Below are 25,466 nucleotides of genomic sequence, written 5' to 3' on the forward strand. Positions count from 1 at the left end.
ACTGGTAGCTATGCTGCCGCTGCCTGCCAGGAATCCATAGCACCGCCTTATTTGCAGGCCAAGTCCCCTGATGTGATGTGGGAGGGAGGAGGGGATTCTGAAGGTAGGTGCTCCACCCCCAAGCCCCAGGAGCTGCTGGTTAATGAGGTCTCCGTAGCAAGCTGGGAGCATGGCCAAAGGCGCTGCAGAGGGCTGCAGGAGGGGAAGCCCCAGGGACTTCTAAAATGATGTCCCCAGGAGGGGAGGCCAGCCTTCTGAGAAAGACCTTTCGCAAGCAGGCCACCAGGGCCAGGTTAACCACAAGGCCACGGAGCCAGGCTGCCCGTGTTGAATCCTGGCTCTGTCGCCCACTAACTGCCCACCATGAGCAAATGAGTTTCCCTGTAGGTGGTAAGATGGTGATGATAAGAACAGGTTAGTGTGAGGATTAAATGAGGTACATTCTGCAAGGTGCTTAGCCTATGACGAGGGCTATAAAAGTGTTTTTTAAATGAAAAAGAAAGTGCTTAATAAAGTGTATTTTAAAATCACTCTTTCCCATGAAATTGTATTTAAAATGTTCAGCAGGAAAAGTGTTTGCCCCTTTAAGAATAATCTGCAAGAAACTGCTTCTGTCAGCACAAAATCAGTGACTGGGAAATAAAGCAGGAGTCACCAGAGGTTTCATTAGTTCCTTTTAGCACTAAAAGCCCATCCCCAAGTCTGTGCAAATAGGAAGAGAGACCAGCCTGGGACAGCCCAGCCCTCTGGTTTGGGGCACCAGCTGCTTGTCTATTCCAGCTTTCTAGACAGACATCACCTTTCTCTTCTCATCTCTTTGTTGCTAAGGAGCACTTTCAGTTTGTCCTTAAAAGGGACAAAAGTGTGCCTGGCACAGAGGGCCTCATGGGTCTGACCCTCTCTGGTTCTGTGTCCACATTGGTGAGATCAGTCTTCCCTTGAGGGCAAAACAAATGCCACTATTATTTATTGAGCACCTAATAGGTGCCCTGTAATGTACATTCTTCCCTCCTCACATGTGTTCTTCATGCTGAGACCACACTCCCATTGCACAACTAGGAAAACTGAAGCTCAGGGAGGTTACGTGACTGCTCTGAGCAACTCCTGGCTCACAGATCTCCTCCGACCGAGCAGGCTTTCCTCAGGAGGGGCGCAGGGGTAGGACTGTGGCTGGGGACCTCGTTGCCCCCTTGCCTCCTTAGCTCCTCAGATCTCTCTACCTGTCTTCTCTTCCCTCGTGCCTTGTGCCTGAGTTTCCCCTGAAGTGCTGTGGCTAGACAGCGAACTCCCTACAGCAGTCACAGGAATATCCACTCAGTGCCGGAGTGCAGTGGGGTTTAGAAGGTGAGCCAAGATGCTGGGAGAAATTAGGGCAACTTCATAGATGAAGGGGTGTGCCGTGTTCCTGGACTGGAAGACTGAGTATTGGTAGGATGTCAGTTCTCCCCAAAATGATCTGTAGTTTCAACGAAATCCCAGTCGCAATGCCAGCAGATTTCTGTGGAAATTGACAAGTCTATTTATTCTAAGATGCATGTAAAAATGAAAAGAACCTAAAATAGCCCAGACAATCAGGAAGAACAAAGACGAACGACTTAAATTACCTGATTTTAAAACTTTCTATAAAGCTACAGCAATTAAGACACTGTGATATTGGGTTAAGGGTAGACAAATAGACCAATAAGAGAGGTTATAGAAAATCCAAAAATAGATGCAATATATGTGGGTCAATTGATTTCCAACAAAGATACCACCACAACTTTTCCATCCATGTTGCTGGGTCAGCTGGATCAATTGGATCATAGAGAAGAAAATGAGGCTTGAGGCCACCTCATAGCATAAATAAAAATTCTAAGTAGAGCATAGATCTAAATATGAATGCTAAAACAATAAGACATCTAGACAAGACATCTACCCCCAAGGTAGGCAAATATTTTGGAAACACAGAATATACTAACTACAGAGGCAACAATTGATAAATTGGGGTTCATTGAAATGTAAAACATCCATACATCAAAAGATACCATGAAGAGAGCAAAAATACAAGCCACAGAGTGGGAGAAGATACCTACCCACACATGCATCTGACAAAAACTCAGATCTGGAATATATAAAGAGTTCCTAAAAATCAAAAAGAAAAAGACAATTCACTCAAAAATGGCCAAAAGACTTGAAGAGGCACATCATAAAGGAAGGTATCCAAATTTTCAACAAGCTATGAAAAAGTGCTCAACATCTTTGGTCACCAATGATGGAAAATGTGAATAACGGCCAAAATACAAGACCACAATACAGCCACTAGAATGACTAAAAAGAGAAAGACTGACAACATCAAGTACTGGTGATGATGTAGAGCAAGTAGAACTCTTATACACTGCTAGAGGAATATAAATTGATACAACCCCTTGGGAAAGTAACTTGCCTTTGTCTAGTAAACCTAAGCATACGTCAAATATATGGCTCAGCAATTCCATTCTGAGACATTACTCAAGAGAAATTAAAACATACATTTACAAAAAGACATGTGCAAGAATGTTCACAGCAACTTTACTAAAATAGGCCAAAACTGGAAAGAACCTAAATCTGTATCAAAGGGAGATTAAATAATCATACAATGGAATACTATGGGCAATAAAAATAAGGAAACTACTCATATATGCAATGACATGGATGCATCTCACAAATATTATATAATCCAGACACAAAATCATACATGGTTAACTCTTAGGGAGGTTAGGGTTTTGTTTTTGTTTTTGAGATAGTCTCACTCTGCTGACCAGGCTAAAGTGCAGTGGTGCCATCCTAGCTCGCACAGCATCCTATACCTCCCAGGCTCAAGGGATCCTCCTGCCTCAGCCTCCTGAATAGCTGGGACTACAGGTGTGTTACATCCAGGTTCTTGGCATTTTGAACAAATAATTGAACAAAATGCACAAACAAAGCAAGGAAAGAATGAAGCAAGAACAGCAGAAATTTACTGAAACAAAGGTACACTCCACACAGCAGGACTGGGCTTGAGTGGGCGGCTCCAGAATGCTGGTTACAGAATTTTATGGGGTTTAAATACCCTCTAGAGGTTTCTCATTGGTTACTTGGTGTATACCCTATGTAAATAAAGTAGTGGCCTGCAACCTGTCTGATTGATTGTGGAAAGCAACCAATCAGAGGCTGAAGTAAAGTTACAAAGTAACACTCCTAGGCATATGAAGACTAGGCCCAGGCCACTCTGAATGGGTGTGGGAGGGGACCAACCAGAAGTACTTTCAATTTCTCATCTGCCATGTAGAAAAGGAGGAGGGGCTGCAAAGGGAGTAGCCTCTGGTCCTTTTGTTGGATGTGGAAAGTTGGAGTTTTCCTTTTGATTTGGTTCTAGGATGTCAGAATAAGCTGGCCTTCGGTTCCCCGGCTCTAGATCCTATTCTCCTGCCTCAGGTGCATGCCATGATCCCCCACTAATTTTTTAATTTTTTTGTAGAGATGAGGTCTCACTATGTTGCCCAGGCTGGTTTCAAACTCCTGGGCTCAAACAATTCTCCTAACTCAGCCTCCCAAAATGCTAGGGTTACAGGTGTGAGCCACCTCACCCAACCAGGGAGGTTAATTATTGACTAGGAGGGAACACGAGGAAACTTTCTGAAATTCTGGAAATGTTCTATACCGTGATTTGAATCATGGTTATGTGGGTGTATACATGTGTAAAAATTCATGAGGTGGTAGACTTGATATTTGTGCTCTTTATGTAATATAACTTCTTTTTTTTTTTGAGATGGTGTCTTGCTCTCTCTTCCCAGGCTGGAGTGCAGTGGTTCAATCACGACTCACTGCAGCCTTGACTACCTGACTTCAGCCTCTCAAGTAGCTGGGGCTGTACGCCATCATGCCACTAATGTCTATATCTTTTGTAGAGATGGGGTTTTGCCATGTTGCTCAGGGCTGGTCTCAAACTCCTGAGCCGAATCGATCTGACTGGCTCGGCCTCCCACAGTGCTGGCATTACAGGTGTGAACCACTGTGCCCGGTCAATATGCTATGATTTGATTTTTTAAAATAATAATTAACAAGAAAGGAAAGAAACTATAGATGCTAAGGCTCCAGGGGCTCAGGTTCTCTTCTCCAAAGCTCAGGGAAGCCCAGGCAAACCTGAGAGCAGAGCAGGGTATGTGCCTCTCATCAGTCCTCAGCCCTGTTCCACCCACCCTCCATTCACAAGAAATGGCGAACAGCTCTGAAATCGGAGAAAGACTAGTAAGTGTTCCATCTGGTGCATAGTGCTGGGCTATCTGATTCTAAGGGGCTTCTGCTTTTCATTGCCTCTAAGCTCGTTTACAACTTGGTAAGTTGCACAAAACTGAGGGTAAAGCAAAAGGTTCTTGTCCATAGAAACGCTCCTGAAGTTTGTCTAAAGGACGTGCCGTTGGCTATTGGCTTGTAGATACAGCCCATTTTTCATCTGCATGCACCTTCACTTCCTGGCAGACTGTAATGCATCTGCTCTTTGGACTCTCCTTTGAACTGGTTGTAACACCTTCCTGGTTCCCTCATTACACTGTAAGCTAAAGTCTTTGACGTGTATTAGTTTTGTACTTGCATGAAAGTCATGATCTCTTTAACATTTTCTTACCCCAATTCCCTTTCTACCTCCTTCTCTAGATATTTCAATGTCTATTTCACACAGGGTCAGCAATTCTGCAGCTCCCCCACTGGGGCCTACAGAGAAGCTGAGTTCCCTCTGCCTTGGGGGAAACAAGTTTTGTTTTGTTTTTGTTTTGTGAGATGCAGTCTCGCTCTGTCGCCCAGGCTGCAGTGTAGCTGTGCGATCTTGGCTCACTGCAACCTCTGCCTCCCTGGTTCAAGCTATTCTCCTGTCTCAGCCTCCTGCGTAGCTGGGATTACAGGCACATGCCACCAAGCCCAGGTAATTTTTTGTATTTTTAGTAGAGACGGGGTTTCACTGTGTTAGCCAGGATGGTCTCAATCTCCTGACCTTGTGATCTGCACACCTCAGCCTCCCAAAGTGCTGGGATTACAGGCGTGAGCCACCGCGCCCGGCCACAAGTTTTGCATTTTTTTGGTTTTTTTTTTTGAGATGGAGTTTCGCTCTTGTTACCCAGGCTGGAGTGCAATGGCGGGATCTCGGGTCACCACAACCTCTGCCTCCTGGGTTCAGGCAATTCTCCTGCCTCAGCCTCCTGAGTAGCTGGGATTACAGGCACGTGCCACCATACCCAGCTAATTTTTTGTATTTTTAGTAGAGACGGGGTTTCACCATGTTGACCAGGATGGTCTCGATATATTGACCTTGTGATCCACCCGCCGCGGCCTCCCAAAGTGCTGGGATTACAGCCTTGAGCCACTGCGCCCGGCCAAGTTTTGCATATTTACAGACACTGACAACCTCTCCCACACACCCTTTCTAACAGAAGAGTCCCTAGATTGTTATCTTGGTGAAGCCCAAACACTTATGGGTCCTGATAAATATGTGTTGAAGTATTTCTGCCTGCCCAGATATCTTTGTCCCTCTAAACTGCCTGGTCCCAAGGTGGGCCACAGAGGGAAGGAAGGGGAGGGGCTTTGAGAGGAGGCCGAGAGGGAAGGTGACTCACCCAGCCCTTGGTTCAAAGAGCTAGGTATGCAGAGACAGAGGAAGTGGGACTGAGCCCCCTGTTGAGGCAGAGCCTGGGGAGCCCTGGCTGGCTTAGGGAGGCCCTGAGACCCGAGCACCTTCCTGAATCTTCAAAGGCAGCTTTTTTCAAGGAGGGACACTGGGCCATTGCTGTGCCAGGCTGAGCACACAAAATCAATGGTGGCTGCTAATGAAGGGTCTACTGCCACCAGGGGTGCTGGCCTGGGGTGCTGGGCTGCCACCAGGGTGCTGTCCTGTGCACTCTGGGTCTCTCCAGCTCCAGAAACTGCTTCCTCCAAAACCCAGGCTAAGTCCATCATCCCTCCTCTCACCCCCACTTATCCCAGCCCTACGTGCCCATAAAGGGCCTCTCTGGAGACCAGAGCAAAAGCCAGAGGCTTCAGAGGCAGTGAGAGGGCTTAAGGGCAGAACTGAGGGAGCACAGGGGGCCGAAGGGGTGACATGCAGGAGGCAGGGAGGCAGAGGCAGACAGCAGCTGTGGATGGGAACAGGAGGTCGCAGCCCTGCCCCCCATACATGTTCTGCTTCCCAAACCCTAGAACTCAGAAGGAAACCCCTGGAGACTTTTGCCTGCTTTGTCCTTTTGGCCCAACAGTAAATGGAAGGAGAAGCTGTAGGAGGCCAGGACCTCCTGGGCTGAGGCTGCTCTCAGAGGATAGAGGGAAAAGGAGAGACCAAGGCTGGGGACAGGGTCTGTCCCCCTCCCCTAATACTACCAAGTAAGGGTCATTCAGCTGGACACAGTAGCTCAGGCCAAGGCAGGAGGATCATTTGAGACCAGGAGTTCAAGACCAGTCTGGGCAACATGGTAAAACCCCGTCTCTACAAAAAAAAATGCACACCAAAATTAGCCAGGCATGGTGGCACACACTTGTAGTCCCAGCTACTCTGGAAGCTGAGGAGGCAGAATCGCTTGAGCCCAGGAGTTTAAGACTGCAGTGAGCTGTGATCCCACCACTGCAGTCCAGCCTAAGCAACACTCTGTCTCAAAAAAATAAATAAAAGAGCTGACACTGATGAAGACACAGCTAGTCAGTGACGGAGACAGGATTCAGACTCAAGTAGCCAGCCGGGCCTAGTTTCTGATTTCTGTCATTTGAGAATGTGGGGACCCCTATCATCACTGAACGTTCCACAGGTGTTTACGCAGGACCCACAAGTGTTTGGCCTTCACCAAGATCACAGTCTAGAGACTCCTCTGCTAGTAAGGGTGTGGGGGAGAGGGGAGAGGTTTCTCACATCGTCTTTGTCTCGTATTTTGTCTATAAACATGCAAAACTTGTTTCCCCCAAGCAACCTAGGGAGAGTTGAAACTCTTTCTCTGCTGTCTCAAGCATGGCTCTTGCTCAGCCTCAGCCTCACCCTAATCCTGAGGGAGGTATTCGTATTGCTTTTAGAGAGGACAAAATGAGGACCTTGCTCAAGGTCTCACGGCAAGGAGGAGGCAGACCCGAGATTTGAAACCCGGGCACAATGGAGGCCTTTCAAATCCCAGGGCCACGCAATAACCACATCTGGCCGGGCAGGAGGGAGGTGGTTTGAGATCAAAGGTGGGGGGCAGTTCAGTCAACACATCAAGCCCCCTCCCCTCAACTGGTTTGTACACTTGTCTAGGGAGGGGTTAAGAAGAGTTTACAAGCTCTTGGAAGAGGCTGCGTGTTGAGAAGAGACAAGCTAACTAATCCTCCGGGTGTGGATGAGGGCCACGACCACGGGATGGGGAGAGCTGGAGGGGTCCGGGAGCTGAGGGGCCTTTCTGCAGCGTCTGGGAGCCAAGTGGGGCGGGGCGGCTTCCGCGGTCTCCATGGCGACGCGAGGGCCGCTGGGAGAGGCCTCTGCGGATCGATCTTACTCCAATCACACTCAATCCCGAGTCAAAATGGATTTTTTAATGCGTCTATTAGCTGCTTTGAAAATGCAAATTGAGTTCAGAAGAGACATCAGCCACCATAAGAAAACAATGTGACGTCGGAGACCTTGGAGGGGGCGGAGAACACCCCAGCGCAAGGTACCTGCAACCGTGCCTGAGCCTAGCCTTGGTGAGGGGAAGAGAGGGTGGCCTCTCTCCAGGGCTTTTACACACCCAGTCCCCAGGGTTCGTGGATTTAGCTGGAGTTGTGCACCAGCTTTTCTACAAAGTTGAGCAACCTGCAGCTCAGTTCCCCTGCAGGGCACAATCCGGGAAGGCTTCCTGAAGGAGGCAAGATTCTAAGGGGTCTTTGAAGACATTTACTCAGCAAATCCTGGACTCAGGTGAAAAATAAGACCTAGTGAGCTTTTGCCCAGAGCTTACAATTTATAAAGGACTCCCTGGTTCACTCTAAGTTTAGCCTTCTTAGTGACTGATGATAGGAGTGGGGTCATTAGGAGCCCATTTTACACTTGAGGAAACCAAGGCTGGGGGGCCCTAAGAATAAGAGGCTTGTTGCCAAGGTCATTCAGGCATGGTCAAGGCCAGAATTCCCAGTCTCCCTTAGGAGAAGGAGCTGAAGGAGCTTGCCTGGGCCACAGGGCTTGGGGAGCTGAGGCCTGAGTTGGGATGGGTGGGGCTGGGGAGTTGGGCTGGCTTCTCAGTCACCAGTCAATTGAGGCTAAGGAGGGCTCTGGAGGAGGTGGGGGGTGGGAGGAAGAGCTGGGGTTGTGGGCTTAGGTACACAATTACTTTCCTCTGTTGTCATGGTGTCTGGAGGCTTCTTTGCATATGCAAATGAGTGCATCCTCCCACAATTACACAGTAATCAGGAGCAAACTACATTCTTGCTGTTTACTTTCAGTGTCCTTAATTAATCCGATTATTAGACGATTGATGAAGCTTGTTTGGTGAGAAATTCATAGCAAGAATGGACAAAGAGTTGTATGTGTGTAAGGTGTGGGGGCAGGGAGGTACTGCCTTTACCCAGAAATAGAGACAGTCCCAGGGTTTCCCCTCAGCACTCTCTCCTGCTCAACCTCGCTCGCCCCTGTCCTCTCCAATTTGTCACACACACCCCAGCGCCACCCCACCTTTCCCCATTCCACCATTCCCAGCTTCCTCTTACAGCTCATCACCTTCGCCATGAAGCCTCTGTGGTTGGGAAGGCAGCCCTTAGTGTTCTCCAGAGCCCCTTGAGGGGGGACTAGAATCCCAAGCAAGACCAGAGGTCTAGGGTCAGCCCCAGGCCTCCCACTGCTTTTAGGGTCAATTCCAGGTCCCCTAACTCCCACTCCTTCCCATCCACTGCTCTCCCCAGACTGTAGCCAGGCAGTGCTGCAAAGTCAGCCCTTACCCTCCCAGTCAAAAGGAACCTCCCACAGCCCATGGGCCAAAGGGGTGTGGGAGGTTCTCTCTGTGGTTGTGAAACCACCAGGCCCAGCTTGAGGGATCACTAAGATTATATACATTTATAATTTTAGCAGCGATGGTCTGAGCCTGCACATTCTCATGCTAGCAGCAGTCCAGCATTTCTGGGCACCCCAGGACAGTGTTCATGTCCCACAGATCCATCCTTGGGTCATTGTAATCTGACTTTTTCTATCCACCTGCTTTTAAGATCTTTTTAGGTTTCTGCAGTTTCTTTCTTTTTTTTTTTTTTTTATGGTCCACTGGGAGGCAATCTGCAGTTTCACTATGATGTTTGTAGGTCTGGATTTCTTCTCATTTACTCTGCTTAGAATCCTTTATATTTCCTTCCCATAGTTTATCTTTTTTATCATTTCTGAAAAATTTCTAATCAACTAATTGTTAAATACTGCCTCTCCCATTCTCTCAGTGATCTCCTTTGAATTCCTAGATGACATCTGTTAAACTCCTCTTTCTGTAATCCGTATTTTTATTCCTGTTGTTCATATTTTTCTCTCTGTGCTGCATTATAGCAATGATTTCTTCATATTTGTCTTCCAGTTCACTAATTATCTCTTTGGCTGTATCTAATATGCTGTCTAACCTATCTATTGGGTTTTAAATTGCAACAGTATCATTTTCATTTCTGAATCTATTTGTTCATTTTGATAATTTGCCTGGTTATCCTGATAGCATCTTTATTTCTTTAAACATTTTAAACATGTTACTTAAAAAAGAAATATTCTGGGCCAGATGTGGTTGGCTCATGCCTATAATACCAGCACTCTGGGTACTTGAGGCCAGGAGCTTGAGACTACCAACATAGTGAGACATAGTGAGACCCTGTCTCTATAAAAAAGAAAAAAATGGCTGAGCATGGTGATGTCAGCCTGTCATCCTAGCTGCTCAGGAAGCTGAGGAAAGAGGATCACTTGAGCCTAGAAGGTAGAGGCTGCAGTGAGCCAAGATCACATCACCATTGTACTCCAGCCTGGGCGACAGATAGAGATCTTGTCTCTAAAAAATACACACACACACACACACACACACACACACACACACACAGTCTGATTATTCCAATATCTTAAGTCTTGAAGGTCTACTTCTGCCATTTGTGGTTTTTACTGACTCACTTGTGATCTGTTGTTTCCCTGTACGCTTTGTAATTCTGTATTATAAACTCGAGCTTAGCTGGTCTCTATCCATGGGAATCCTGTTTAGCAAAAGTTGAAGGTGTGTCCCTCCCAAGAGAATTTGCTTTTGCTTCTGCCGGCCAGGGGGCTAGGTGCTGCCAACACACCTGGAGTTAGTTCCACCACCTGGCATTTCCTGGAACACACGTAATGCAAATATTTACGTGAACCCCTGTGCAGTCAGGCTTGTGATTACAAAATTTAAAGAAGGCTTTTCTTTTTCCTACAAAGAGCACATGCCAAAATCGACAAATGTTCTTATCACTTCCCTTTGCCACTGAACGGATGTTTTTCTCTATCCTTCCACAAAAAGTGTAGCCTTTTGAGAATCTTGGTTTTTTTATGGAGCTCTCAATTACAACTCCCCACTGCCCTAAGCCCGCAGCCCTTCTTCCCTGTGGGGCCTTTTACAACCAAGCCTCTAGGCCTGTGGTTCGCCACCTGGACAGTTTTGTCCCCTGGGAGACATTTGGCAAAGTCTAGCAACATTTCTGGTTGTCACACTAGAGGAGGAAAATGCTACTGGCATCTGGTGGGTTGAGGCCAAGGGTGCAGCTAGACATCCTCCAGCGCACGGGACAACCCCTTGCAACAAAGAGTCATCAGGCTCAAGACCCCTGTCATGCTGCTGTTGAGAAACCTGATCGTGCTCTTGCAGAAGCATGATCTGCAAACCACCTGAGGCCTTCCAGCAGCTTCCGAGTCCCCCACACTCAGGCTCCCAGCAGCCTCTTTATGTTTGACACCCTAAAGGTTTTCCCTGTATTCATTCATTTATTCACTTTACAAACCCAGCCATGTACTGAAAAAGAATGGTTGTTTCATTTTATGGAGCGCTTCTGGGTGTTCTGTGGGTGGCGATTCTTTAAGGCATCCACCATCCCTCGTGCCTGCATACTCTGCTCTAATGTTTACTGCTCCAGCTCACCTCTCTCTGCCTGGTAACCACCTTCTCGATTTTATCCCCTCTCCCTGCACCAGTGTGCAGCTGGAAGCCCAGAGCATGTGCTCCTGAACGTTTGGGAGACAGGGAGCAGGGTCTTGAGGGTGTGTGACCTGCCTGCCGGCAGCAGTTGCTCTTGAGCCTCACAAACCCACAAATCCCACCCTCCTTGTGGCCTGTGCCTGATTCCAAAACCTCCCGCCTCTACAGGTCTCCAGGTCTCTTCACCTCCCTGGCTCACAGCCTCAGGTTGTCCTCTCCCGCACCGTGCTCCCCATCTGTGGCCCTAGACCCAAGCGATGCCTACGGCAGGAATACTCACTGCGTCCGGAGGAGTCTGTGTCAGCCTGGTTCACTCCAGCCCACACGGGGTGCTCAGTACTGACTTGTTGAATGAATAAATGGATGATTGAATACATGAAGAATGAATGAGAACTGGCTCTGGGCCCAGGCAAGGCACTCCTAATAACTGAAAATACATTTCCGGAGTCTGGTTATTCAAGTCAAAGTGACACCATGTTGGGACAGCCACAGTTCAGTCTATCTGCGCATTTAGGGAAAAGCATTTCCCTAATGCTTCGAGGGCACAGCCGGGATAGAGACGCTCCCAATTTACATGGCTGAACAGCACCCGGGCAAACTGCAGCATCTGCATTGCGATTTGAGGTGACTTTTCAGTTTCCGCCTCTGCAAACAAATGACGGTGGGCTCTGGCTTGCTTGTGTGTAACTAAAGGGCCCCACCTAAAGTGAAGAAAAAGCAAAGAGAATCCGTTCCAAAGTAGTTCGTTCCGCACCTCCAGAAACACGAACTTTCAGCAGCCCCAGCTGGCCTCTCTCCATAAAACAAAGCAAGGGCTCTGTCCTCTTACCCGTGCCTAGGATTTCAGGCCTTTGCTCCATTTATTCATTCATTTAATAAATATTTCTAGGACATCTTCCATGTGCCAGGCACAGTTTCAGGATTCAGAAGTTCAGTAGAAAACGGGCCAGGCGCAGTGGCTCATGCTCGTAATCCCAGCACTTTCGGAGGCTGAGGCGGACAGATCACCTGAGGTCAGGAGTTAGAGACCAGCCTGGCCAACACAGTGAAACCCCGTCTCTACTAAAAATACAAAAATTACCCAGGTGTGGCAGGCACCTGTAATCCCAGCCACTCAGTCAGCTGAGGCAGGAGAACTGTTTGAACCCAGGAGGCGGAGGTTGCAGTGAGCCAAGATGCCACCTCTGCGCTCCAACCTGGGCAACAAAGCAAGATTCCATCTCAAAAAGAAAAAAAAGAAAAGAAAAGAAACGAGCAAAGTTCCTACCTGAGCAGTGCTTCTGTTCTGCGACAAAGTAGCTACTGTGAGGCAGTGATGAACTCTAGGAGAAAAGATGAAGCGGCAGGTGCATCCTGCAGGGATGCAGGGTGGGTGCTGTCTAAGGTGGGCCAGTCAGGAAACGCCTCTCTGTGAAGGCAACTTAGCTCAGCAGAGCACACCAGAATTAGGGGGAAGAGTGTTCCCTGTTGAAGAAACAGCAGCTGAGTGTTTGGGAAGAGTGAGGAGGCCCAAGTGGCTGGAGTGAGGCAAGGAAGGAGATGAGGCTGGAGAAACGCCCGGGGACTGGGGCCTGCAGCCTGCAGAGTCTCACAGGCTGGGCCAGGGTTTGGGGTTTACTTAAAGAGTGATGGGAAGCAGCCGGGTGCGGTGGCTCACGCCTGTAATCCCAGCACTTTGGGAGGCCGAGGTGGGCGGATCACGAGGTCAAGAGATCGAGACCATCTTGGCCAACATGGTGAAACCACGTCTCTACTAAAAATACAAACAATAGCTGGGCATGGTGGCACGTTCCTGTGGTCCCAGCTACTCAGGAGGCTGAGGCGGAAGAACCGCTTGAATCCAGGAGGCGGAGGTTGCAGTGAGCCGAGATTGCGCCACTGCACTCCAGCCTGGCTATAGAGCAAGACTCCGTCTCAAAAAAAAAAAAAAAAAAGAGTGGTGGGAAGCTGTGGAGGTTTTCCCTTCGGCAGGGGTGTGGAAGCATCCACGGACATTTCACAGGATCCCTCTGGCTGCTGTGTGGGGGTCTGACTGAGGGCCAAGAGCTGAAGCGGGGATCCGCTGTGGGGGTCCCTCAGAACCAAGCCTAAGGATGCATGGATGGGACCATGTGCAGAGAAGCTGCTGGATTCTGGAGGATGTTAAGGCAAGGGCAGCTGCAGACACACTAATGAGGAGGGTGAGGAAGTGGGAGGAGCCAAGGTTGGCCCCAGGGTTCTGCCTGTGAGGGTGGAGGGTCCTTTTACTGAGAGTAGGAGGGGAGGAGGAGCAAGTGGAGGGGGTGTCGGGTCGCCTGGAGGTGCCTGGCAGAGCTAGGGTAGGGAGTGGGCCACACAGATCAAGTTCAGGTGTGAGGGCAGGGCTGGAGAAACACACTTAAGAAATGGAACCACAGGACCTGATGGGATCCCCCAGGGAGCAAGCACTGGAGAAGCAAAGGATTCAGTGGTCTGAGCCCAGGGACGCAGACACTTCACAGGTCACCATAGGTGCATGTCAGGCCCCATCCTGATTGAAGCTTCCTGGCAGCCTTCCTGTGGATGCCTAGGGCCCAGCCTCTCTGCCCTCATCTCCCTCCACCCTCCACTCCAATCACTCTGGGCTTCCTCACAGGCCTCCTTCAGTTTGCTAAACTTGCCCGAGCAGACCCCTTCCCACCCCAGGGCCTTTCACATGCTATCTCCTTTCCCTAAAATGCCTTCTCCCGCTCTTTCCCTGACTTCTTCCCTTTTCTTTGGGTCTCATCTTAAGTACTGCCTCCTCAGATGGCCTTCCCTGATTCCCCATTCTAAAGTAATCACACATGTGCATGAGCAAACACACATACACACCATTATTTTCTCTCAAGAGACCTTGCTCATGTCTTTCAAAGCACTTATTACAAATTGTCATTATCTGTATATGAGTGTGTTCATTTGAGAAACATCTGTCCCCTCTTCCCCACTTGACCATAAGCTTCATGAGACAAGGATCTTTAGCTGTTTTCACCACTGTGACAGTGAGATATTTGTTGAATGAGTGACTGGGGAACCGATACCAACACTGGTTGATCATGTGCTACGTTCTTGATACTGTGCCAAATGTTTACATACCCAACTGTAATAGCCAATAGCTCCAGTTCTCCTCTTGGCACATAGGATTATATATCCTCATCTCCCTTGAGATGTGGCTGCAGGACTTGTTTTGACAATGAAACATGAGAGAAAGGACATCTGTTGCTTTCAGGTGGAAGCACGGAAGAGCCAGCGTACAGTTCGCCATGTTCTCTTCCCCTGCCAGGGAAGCCTTGCCTGAAGGATGGAGGAGCCTGCACCATCTGCAATTCCTGAGTCACTATAATGAGCAGATTTCCCTCCCCAGACCTACACAGATAGATAGTGTGAGTGAGGAAAAACCATCTTGTGGTTTTAAGCCACTGAGAACTTGTGACTGTCACATGCATAACCCAGCCCACAGTGCTTTCATTTAATTCTTCCAGCAACCCTGTGACATGCTGTCTGCTCCCACTGCCCAAAACCATTCAACTAACACATATTGAGTCCCCCCACTAGAAGGAGGCCTGACCCCACAAAAAGAAATAAGAGCTGTCCCCCAAGAAGCTTATGGTCTGGAATGCAGAAATGGCCAAGAAAGCACCATAAAATGTAGTGTAGTGGAGGTGCAGCAAAAGGAGAATCTTTTTCCAAAAAATGTTATTATTATTATTATTATTATTTTAGAGAAAGGGTCTCACTGTATTGTCCAGGCTGGTTTCAGACTCTTGGCCTCAAGCAGTCCTCCTGCCTCGAACTCCTGAGTAGCTAGGACTACAGTCTCGTGCCACTGATCTTGAACTGACGGTACCCATTGTCCAAGCAGGCAGAGGTACAAGGAAGGGACCTGGCACAGGGGTCAGCCTACACAAAGGGACCTGTCACAGGGATCAGCCTACACGAAGGGACCTGGCACAGGGATCAGCCTACACAAAGGTACCTGGCACAGGGATCAGCCTACACGAAGGTACCTGGCACAGGGATCAGCCTACATGAAGGGACCTGGCACAGGGGTCAGCCTACACGAAGGGACCTGGCACAGGGATCAGCCTACACGAAGGGACCTGGCACAGGGGTCAGCCTACACGAAGGGACCTGGCACAAGGATCAGCCTACACGAAGGGACCTGGCACAGGGGTCAGCCTACACAAAGGGACCTGTCACAGGGATCAGCCTACACGAAGGGACCTGGCACAGGGATCAGCCTACACAAAGGGACCTGGCACAGGGATCAGCCTACACAAAGGGACCTGGCATAGGGGTCAGCCTACACAAAGGTACCTGGCACAGGGGTCAGCCTACACGAAGGGACCTGGCACAGGGATCAACCTACACAAAGGAACCTGGCATAGGGGTCAGCCTACACAAAGGTACCTGGCACAGGGATCAGCCTACACAAAGGTACCTGGCACAGGGGTCAGCCTACACGAAGGGACCTGGCACAGGGGTCAGCCTACACAAAGGAACCTGGCACAGGGGTCAGCCTACATGAAGGGACCTGGCACAGGGGTCAGCCTACACGAAGGTACCTGGCACAGGGATCAGCCTACACGAAGGGACCTGGCACAGGGATCAGCCTACATGAAGGGACCTGGCACAGGGGTCAGCCTACACAAAGGGACCTGGCACAGGAGTCAGCCTACACGAAGGGACCTGGCACAGGGATCAGCCTACACGAAGGGACCTGGCACAGGGGTCAGCCTACACAAAGGGACCTGGCACAGGGGTCAGCCTACACAAAGGGACCTGGCACAGGGATCAGCCTACACGAAGGGACCTGGCACAGGGATCAGCCTACACGAAGGGACCTGGCACAGGGGTCAGCCTACACAAAGCTCAACACTGTTGGAGAATCAGGGGCACACAGGTACATTAGCTCAAGTAGATGCTAAGCCGCTCTTACAGACTCTCCAAAATATAATGGTTTCAACCAGTTAGAAGTTGAGTTCTTCCACACATAACAGCCCAGAGCTTGGTACTTCTAGGCTACAGTGTGGTAGCTCTGCCATCCCTTAAACCTGACTTCAGTCTCTGAGTTCAAGGTGGCTACTCTCACTCCTGCCATCACATCTGCATTCCAGTAGGAGGGGAGAGTAAAGGGTTGAAAGGAGCACATGCCCATTCCTTTTAAAGATATGATCTAGAAGCACTAGTGTTCACTCTCCCATTCTGGCAGCTCCACCAACCAGTCATCCATGCCAGTACTGCCCCACTCCTCCTGCTCAGTTACCCTTTACAGCCAACTGAGTCCCTCATCCCCAGGGCCCCATCTCTCACCAGGCCCACAACACTGGCCTCCTAACAGGTCTCCCAGCCTCCAGGCCAGACCCTTCCAACCCACCACCCACAGAGAGGCTGTCCCAGTTCACAGCTCCAACCAGGTCACTCCCTTCTTAGAGGAAAGCCCAGGCCACTGGGTGTAGCCCACAGGCCCCCTCCCCTCAACTTTGTCCAGCTCTTCAGTCTCGTCTCTCAGCCCTGGAGTGCTCATCTTGGTCTTCCCAGTATCTCTACTGGCTCTCTCTTCCCAAATACACGGTTGATCGTCTCTGTCCTTTGCTTATCTCTGAAATACTCTTCCCCGTCTCCATTCCACTGGGCAGACATTTAGGGATCAGCTCAGGTTAACTCCCTCAGGAAGGAGACCCTCTTCTGAGCTCCTGGTGTGTGACCATTCTCCTCTTTCCCAAATTGCATAATTGTTTTTTCAAGCTAGTTGGTCCACGTCTCCAAGAACTGCAGTATATCCGGGCTCACAGTAGTGCTTCAAAAACAATTGAATGGAGAAATGAATGGTGGAGGCAGAAGCCAACCAGAGTGTCTGAGGCAGGCAGCGTGGAGTGGAGGCTAAGGATGAGGGCTGGAGCCAGACTGTCTGGGTTCAAATCCCAGCTCCACCACCTCCTGCTGTGTGCACTTGAGCAAGGTATATAAACTCTTTGAGCCCCAGTGTCTCCGTCTGTGAAATGGGAACAAAAACAGTACTTCCCCCATACACTTGTTGTAAAGATTAAACAGTTCAACTCGTGGAAAACTTCAAATAGTGCCTGGCAATGCGTTAGCCCTTCTTGTTATTAGACTGGGGCAGTGAGAAAGCTCAGGTGAAACCAAGCAGGGGAATGGCCTGATGGGATCTGTGTCCCAGAAAGGCAGGAGGACACGCCCACTGCCAACCGAAATGCAGAAACTGGGATGTCTTAGTCAGACTGGGCTACTGTGACAAATGACCATAGACTGGGTGGCGTATAAACAACAGAAATTTACTTCTCGCAATTTTGGAGGCTAGAATTCTAAAATCAGGGTGCCAGTATGGCTGGGCTCTGGTGGGGCCAACAGCCACCTTCTGTTGTATCCTCAATGGCAGAGAGCAGAGGGAGAAGCAGGATCTCAGGACACTTACAAGGGTACGAATCCCATTCCTGAGGGCTCTGCCCTTGGGACCTCATCTAATCCTAACCACCTCCCAAAGCCTCCACCTCCTAATACCACCACTTCGGGGGATAAGGTTTTAACATATGAATTTGGGGAGGACACAGAGATTCAGTCTATAACAAGAGACCAGATTTACCTTCTTGTCTGAAACAACTAAAACAAACAGACAGAAAAAATACATGGAACCGCGGTTCTCAGGACGTTAGACATTAAGCAGTGAATGACGGGGTCCCTAAGAGATGGGAAACAGATGTGAGACTACCATTGTCCTCCTTAGTGCACAAGGAAAGGGGACCCAGGCAGAAAAGACTAAGCTGGAGCTCAGGGAGGCCGAGAGGGCTAGAGATTACAGGCCAGAGTGCAGCGAGGAGAGACTTCAAGAGAGCGAGCCCCCAAGCCCTCCTGGAGCTCTCAGCTGAATATTGCTCCATGCATCAGGTTTCAGGGAGGAAACTGTCTGAGGCTGATTGGAGAGAACGATCCCTGGAGCTCACACATGATCCACCAGCCAGAGTGGATAACTGCATCATTCACAGGGCACAGGCTTGAGAACTCACAAAGATTTGTCTTGGAAGTGGGGCACAATTAGCCCTGGACTAGATGCTGCTCTGGTCCTGCGCAACAAAGTTTAAAAGCAAGACCTGAAAGGATCAAACCATGTCCAAGTAACAACCGCACTCTAGACAAAGCTCAAGAATATTTCTGTGTATACAAAAATAATCAGCACCCAATGAAGGAAAATTCACAATGTCTGGCATCCAATCAAAAATGACTTGGAGCTGGGTGCGGTGGCTCGTGCCTGTAATCCCAGCACTGTGGGGAGGCCGAGGCAGGTGATCACTTGAGGTCAGAAGTTCCAGACCAGCCTGGCCAACATGGTGAAACCCCATCTCTACTAAAAACACAAAAATGAGCCAGATGTGGCGGTGCATGCCTATAATCCCAGCTACTTGGGAAGCTAAGGTAGGAGAATCACTTGAACCTCGGAGGTGGAGGTTGCAGTGAGCCAAGATTGCACCATTTCACCCCAGCCTGGGCAACAGAGCAAGGCTCCCATCTCAAAAAAATTAAAACTTGGTATACAAAGGAGGAGGAAAATGTTGCCCATAATGAGAAAAAATATCAATCTAGAAATGACACGATAGAATTAGTAAGCAAGGATATTCAAAGTTATTATAATTGTATTCAAGAAGCTAAAGGACAAAATGAACTTTTAACTAGAAACATGGAAGACAGAGAGAAGATCCCATTGCGCTTCTGGCGGTGAAAGCTACAATGCTGAGATTTCAGATGCGCCGGATACAGCATCTTGGATACCATGGAAGAAAAGGTTGGCGAACTCGAGGACACAGCCATAGAAACTACACAAAATGAAACACAGAAGGAAAAAAGGCCAGGAAAAAAAGGAGTATAGCATTATTCAGTTATCAGACAACTTGGAGGCCTAATATATGTATGATAGAAGCTTCTGAAGGTGAGCAGATAAAAGAGGTAGACGGAAACATTCTTGAAGAAATAATGGCCAGACATTTTCCAAATATAATAAAAGTTTTGAACCCACAGATCCAAAAATTTCACCAAAATCCAAGTAAAAGAAAAACAAGGGCCAGGCGCAGTGGCTTATGCCTGTAATCCCAGCACTTTGGGAGGCCGAGGAGGGCGGATCACAAGGTCAGGAGATCGAGACCATCCTGGCCAACATGGTGAAATCCTGTCTCTACTAAACATACAAAAATTAGTTGGGTGTGGTGTCTCGTGCCTGTAGTCTCAACAACTTGGGAGGCTGAGGCAAGAGAATCATTTGACCTAGGGAGGTAGAGGTTGCAGTGAGCCAAGATCTCACCACTGCACTCCAGCCTGGTGACAGAGTGAGACTCCATCTCAAAAAGAAAAAAGAAACATGGAAAAAAAAAAAAAAACGACACCAAGGCACATTCTAACCAAATTGCTTAAAACCAGTGAGAAAGAGAAAACTTTAAAAGCAGCCAGAGGAAAGAAACATGTCATATACAAAAGGACAGACATAAGGATGATGGCTGATATTGGGATGCTCCTTGGGAACAACGCGATGCCATTCAGATTTAGAAGACAGGGAGCAACACCTTTAGAGCATTGAAATAAAGGCTGTGCCAGAGCCACAGTTGCTCGGGCCCTTTTTCCTGACGCATAAGGAAGAGAGGTCAGGAGTTCAAGGCCAGCCTGGGCAACATAGAAAGCTCTCATCTATATATACTTGTGTGTATATATATAAAAAGGAATAAAGGCTGAAAGCTGCAGCAGGAGCTGGGAGACAATGACAGCCATCCAGGGGAGAGAGGTGATGAAGGCATGAATCCAGGAGGTGGCCCTGGGCACGGAAGCAGGCAGATGGAATGTTGGGGATTAGTGACTGATGAGAGGTGGGAAAGGGGCCTAGAATAAGGCACAGCTTTCTGGCTTGCATGGCTGCAGTCACCAAGACGGAGACTGTGGGAGACAGGAAGAAGAAGACTTAAGAGGTTTGGAAGCTGGGAGTGAACTATAAATTTAGCACTTGTTTGATGGCATAGTAGTTAGGATAGAGAAAGCTATACCTGGCTGGGCATGGTGGCTCACACCTGTGATCCCAGCATTTTGGGAGGCTGAGGCAAGCGTTCAAGACCAGCCCGGCCAAGATGGTAAAACGCCATCTTTACTAAAAATTGAAAAATTAGCTGGGCATGGTGGCAGGCATCTGTAATCCCAGCTACTCAGGAGGCTGAGGCAGGAGAATCCCTTGAACCGGGAGGAGGAGGTTGTTGTGAGCCAAGATGGCACCACTACACTCCAGCCTGGGCGACAGAGTGAGACTCCATCTCAAAAAAAGAAAAAACAAAAAAAAGAAAGAAAAAGCTATAACTTAATAACAAACCCTGAAATCTCAACATGTTAGCATAAAATAAGTTTATTTCTTGTTTATAGAAAGTTCATCGTGGGTTGACAGAGGCGCTCCTCCATCCAGTGATTCAGGGACCCAGGTACCCTCTATCTTCTATGCCACCATTTTAACATGTGACTACCCAGATCAGCACAGCAAGAGAAGACAAGGAGGAAGTACCCAAGCCTCAGTCCAGAAGTGACTGGCATTATTTATGCCCACAGGTCATTGACCAGAATAGTCACATAGCCTTAATCCAACTGCAAGGGAAGCAGGGAAACGTAAGAGGACATGGGATATTTGGAAAGCTCTGAGGCCATGAGTTTAATGAGAGGACACAGAACTTCTGAAGGAGCAGAAGAAAAGAGTTCCAGGCCTGGAGCCCCAGAACGAGCCCTAGCGTTTGAGGAGTGGGTGGAGTAAAGCAGCCCAAAACCACAGAGGAGGGAGAATCCGGGTGGGAGGAGGGCCGCAGGGAGCCTGCTGTCCTGGAAGGTGAGGCCACCAAGGCTCAAGGGTGGGGCTCACGTCCTCTCCCCGTCTCTGGGCTCGTGCAATGATTTTGTAGTCTTGAAATCATTCTCAGTAGATACTATTCTCTGTTTCACAGAAGTGGAGACTGAAGTTTGGAGAGCTAAGAGGCTCAGGTACTCAGGTCGCAGAGACCGGCAAAAGGACAAAGCCAGGGTCTCTAACCCGGCTCCTCAGTTGGCCCTACATGTGCATGGCCCCAGATCCCGCCTGTGCCCCGACCACCTCCGTGGGTTGGATGAAGCTGGATCCTTACCCCAAGCTCCTCTCCCTGCTTCCCCAAGAGCATCTTACAAGCTCAGAAAGAAGAGTCTTTACGAGGCCCTCTGAAAAACACACGCTCCCCTAACTTTCCAGATTGAGGGAGGGCAGGTGAGCAGGATGTGGGGTGGTGGTTTCCAAGGCCTCGCAAGTCCAGACAAGCAGACTGACTCTATGGACCTCGGTTTCCTCTTCTGTTAATGTGTACGATGAGGAACAGTGGATGGTCTTTGGGGCCCCACACAGCTTACCCCTCGTTCTATGCTTTCTTTACCCATGAGTGAAGGAATGGCGGGGTGCAGGGCTGGCAGGCCCACCCTCATTGGTCCCCTCCACCAACAACCCCCACTGCTCTCCATCCTCCTCCACTGCTCCAAATGTTAACAGACTGAGCACATGGAAGGCTGAGGTGGGTGGATCATGAAGTCAGGAGTTCGAGACCAGCCTGGCCAATATGGTGAAACCTTGTCTCTACTAAATATTAAAAAAAAAAAAAAAGTTTTTTTTCTTTTAATTAGCTGGGCATGTTGGTGTGTGCCTGTAGTCCCAGCTACTTAGGAAGCTAAGGCAGAAGAATTGCTTGAACCCAGGAGGTGGAGGTTGCAGTGAGCCAAGATCGTGCCACTGCACTCTAGCCTGGGTGACAGAGTGAGACTCTGTCTCAAAAGACAAAACAAAACAAAATAAAAAAAACCTCTTCCTCCAGTCACAGACAATCTGGGCTGGGAAGCCAAAGGAAGGGCTTGATTTGCATACTCGAGCCCCTCCCCAACCCCCTAGCGTGTGCACAGTTGCCATAGCAACTGGCCCCGAAAGACTCTGCTTGGCAGTAGCCTCCCCTTTTTGCACTGCTGGCTGCTTACCCAGGATTCGAGCACTCCCAGCTCAATCCCTTATTTTAAGGATGAAGAAAGCGAGGCCCAGAGAGGAAAGCTGCTTGCCCAAGGGCACACAGCAAGTTGGTGGCAGAGCCTTACCTAGAATCCAGGTCACCTGATTTCCACTCCAGGGTGCCTGTCATCCTAGGAGGGAGATGGGGGTCACTTTCTATCCAGTGACAAGCGTGCTACATCTGTGTTCTCCTCAGGCCTCTGGGGAAGGCCTGAGGAAGCTTAAGTGAAGAAACTGACTTTGGGCAGAGACAGATATTGCTGAGTGCTAGGGGGTGGGGATACAGATAAACAGTCTCCTCTGAGTATCCATTCCAGCCCCGTCTCCCTCATTCATTCATTCAGCAAACACTTGTTGTATGCCTGCTACATGCCAGGTCCTGTCCTAGCCCCTGAGATTGAGCTGTGATGAAACAGAAAACAATCCCTGCCATGGTGGGGCTGACAGTCTGGCGGTGGGTGGGAACTATGAGCAAGGCTGCTGAATACAGGATGAAGTCTGGGGCTGAAGGGGCCCTCAGGAAGTGGAGGAGAGCCTGTCCTTGAGTTTGGGTAATCTGGGAAGCTCTTTCAAAACCAGATCTTTTAAAGCTTACCTGTCCCCTGTTCCACACCTTCAGGGCAGCTGGTGTCTTGATGCTCAACTCCAGCATGGTTCCTGGCTGGTTGATATGTTTTGGGAGACCATGCCTTGGCTTAGAAGCCTGAGGCTATAACCACAGAATTCTGGGCACTGATGCTGGAGCTGGGAATATGTTTGAGGGCAATGGACTCCCTCAAACCACGTGGGCAGCAGGCCTGCAGGCTTGGAGGGTGATTTTAGATGCTCCAGGAAGGATCACCCACTGGCACTCACCGGCACCAGAATGATGAGAGATGCATCTCCTGGTGCAAAAAGAGCCCTTCACCTCAGAGTCAGAAAGAACAGGTGCCCTGAGAGGAGATGACAGTTGCCCAGCAGTCAGCAAACCCTTTCCTGGGAGCGGAGTTTGGTTTAACTCTTTATTATGGAAATTTTCCAACATACAGGAAAGAGAGCAGGATAAAGACTTCCCATGTGCCCATACCCTGCTCAAGAATCATCCACTTTTGGCCACTTTGGCTTCAGCTCTGCCGCTCCCTGCCCTCTGTACTTTGAAGCAAACTGGAGCTGGTTTTAGAATAAAAGGAGGAAGAGGTGCCCTGGAAGTTAAGTGGGTCCCCGGGGGTAGCTGCACCCGGAATGGGGGTGGGGGTCCTGGTTCTGCGGATGGAGTAGGAGGAGGTCTGGCTGAAGGAGCCAAGCCCCGTTTCCTGCACCAACCCCACCTCCCTTTGTTTTCTCCCTCAACCCCCCTTTTCCCCCTCACTCGCAATAAAAACATAATTATGGGGCTTTATAGAAAAAAGGCAAATTATGGTGACATGCTTTAATTATCCATCGTGCAATGGCGGGCTGAATTACACAGGCAGGGCCTTGGAGGTTACCTAAAAATAAAGCAAGAAGCCTCATCAGATGCTAATTGCTGCTTTCGCCAACTGAAGTAGGATTCTGGTGTCGAGTGCCATTCCGTGCTGGGTTGGGGGCAGGTGGGTGGGTCTGAGCCCTGTGAGGCTCAGAGTGCCAGGGCCAAGCCCTGACGGGCAGCTGGGACCATCCAGGGCAGGCAGGAGGACAGGAGGAGCCCTCAGTGCCAGGGGAGTGCCTCCGTCTCCCCTCCTTGTTCAGTGGGCAGATGGGAACCCGGGACTGGGAGGTGGACCCAGTGACGGTGTCAGAAAGCGGCCACCCAGCCTCCTGCAGGCTTGGCTTCTTCTCAGGGGTTTCCCGGCACCCCTTGGAGGGCCTGGAGGCTGAGGTGGTGTGGGGGCGGCTCGCATGTGATCCACTGAGCCCTCTTTCCTGCCTGGCTCTATGCCTCTGCCTCCACGGCCTGAGACGGTGGAACAGAGGGGACCTGAGACGGGGAGATGGGCCGGGCAGACCAGAGGACATTATCGCTCAGAACAGCCCCACTGAGCCAGAAGGGCCCTGAGACTCCAGCTTGCCCTCTGCTCCTGCGGCTTGTCTCCCCAGGGTCCTAGGAGTTCCACAGAGGTGCCCTGTGCATCCAGCTGGGCTGGAAGTTGCTGGGTGCCTGCTCAGGCTGGTAGCAGCACAACCTTGGGCTTGAGCTCCAGGCAAGCTCAAGTGGGCACCGTTGCTCACTCCTGACTTCACAAAGTCTGGTACCACACCTGGCCCACTCGGCTGCACAGCCCATCTGCTAGGGAGCTTTTAAATTGTGCCCATGCCCAGCCCTCCCCGCAGAAATTCAGGTCCAGTGTTCTGGAGGGCCCAGCGTCTATCTAAGTTCCCTGCTGGTTAGAAAGTGTGCTGTGGGGTGGGATGGCCACTAGTCCAAACCCTTTGTTCGAACATTGAGGAGGCTGAGGCTGAGGGGGTGAGAACATACCCCTTGCACACAGCAAAGGTCTCTGGGGGCCACTGGCTCCCTATCCAGGGCACCAGAGACGCTGACCTCCTCCCCAACCCCCACCAACATCTTGTTGAGATCTAACGTTCTGAAGATACTTAGCAGCTTTCCCCGGGCATTAATAATTGAGGATGAGAGCAAGGGGAGCAGCCAAGCCGCCCGGGAAGGGCCAGGCATTCCTCCCACCACAGGCATTAGGACAGGCCGCAGCCCTCGCTGTACTGGCCCTGGGTGATGGACCCGGGACCCCAGCAGCACCCACCCTCCCAACTGTTGCAAGTCTAGCTGGCAAAGGTCTTCCTAGGGCCTGGTTCCCTCCCATCCACCTCAGACCCACAGAGCCCACCCACACCTCCGCACTCCGGGCTAGATGCCCAAAGTCACACCCACCCAAGGCTTCCCTCCTCCACCCACCTCATTCTCACAGTCATTTGACTTTGGGACACAGTCTGCTGTATCTCCCCCTCACACTGGAAGCTTCCTGAGGGCAGGGCTGTTTCTCTCCACTGGCAGGGGATAGGTAGTCCCTGAGGGACCCTCCTGAGAGCCAACGGGCAGCATCCCCCTTAGAACCTAGATGGTGTCCCACAGATGTAGGGGCCCTAGCCAAGTCCTGGGCTGAGTGTCAAAGCCCTGGGCTCCAGGCCCTGCCCTGGACCTAGCCTTGGGCCTCAGGCCATCAGTCACTTCAGGAGGGGCGTGAGCCACAGAGCAGGCCGGGTGCCCAGGCTGGCGGTGCTGCCAGAGTCACCCTGGGGGAGAGCTGGCTGGACCCCTTTCTGCATTCCTATCACCCTCCCCTCCACTGCCCTGGAAGCGTTTGGCA

The 25,466-nt window shown here is 50.0% G+C and overlaps 1 protein-coding gene across 10 annotated transcripts in view; it reads right to left on the bottom strand.

The window, feature by feature from the left end:
* Nucleotides 1-25,466, bottom strand: part of GRM4 (glutamate metabotropic receptor 4) — a 151,169-nt gene that overhangs the window by 4,019 nt on the left and 121,684 nt on the right. For 6 of the 10 annotated variants that reach the window (XM_078368983.1, XM_078368984.1, XM_078368980.1 and 3 more), the window contains one exon: nt 23,173-23,651. The exons of 3 other annotated variants lie outside the window; for them this stretch is intronic. In XM_078368983.1, the coding sequence (XP_078225109.1) occupies nt 23,551-23,651 (101 nt within the window). In that variant the 3' untranslated portion in view covers nt 23,173-23,550. Of the gene's footprint in view, nt 1-23,172; nt 23,652-25,466 lie in introns of those variants that run through there. One more of the 10 variants, XR_013534171.1, reaches the window with a different exon arrangement.

Source organism: Callithrix jacchus, chromosome 4 (assembly GCF_049354715.1).
Source record: "Callithrix jacchus isolate 240 chromosome 4, calJac240_pri, whole genome shotgun sequence".
Taxonomy (NCBI): Eukaryota; Metazoa; Chordata; class Mammalia; order Primates; family Cebidae; genus Callithrix; species Callithrix jacchus.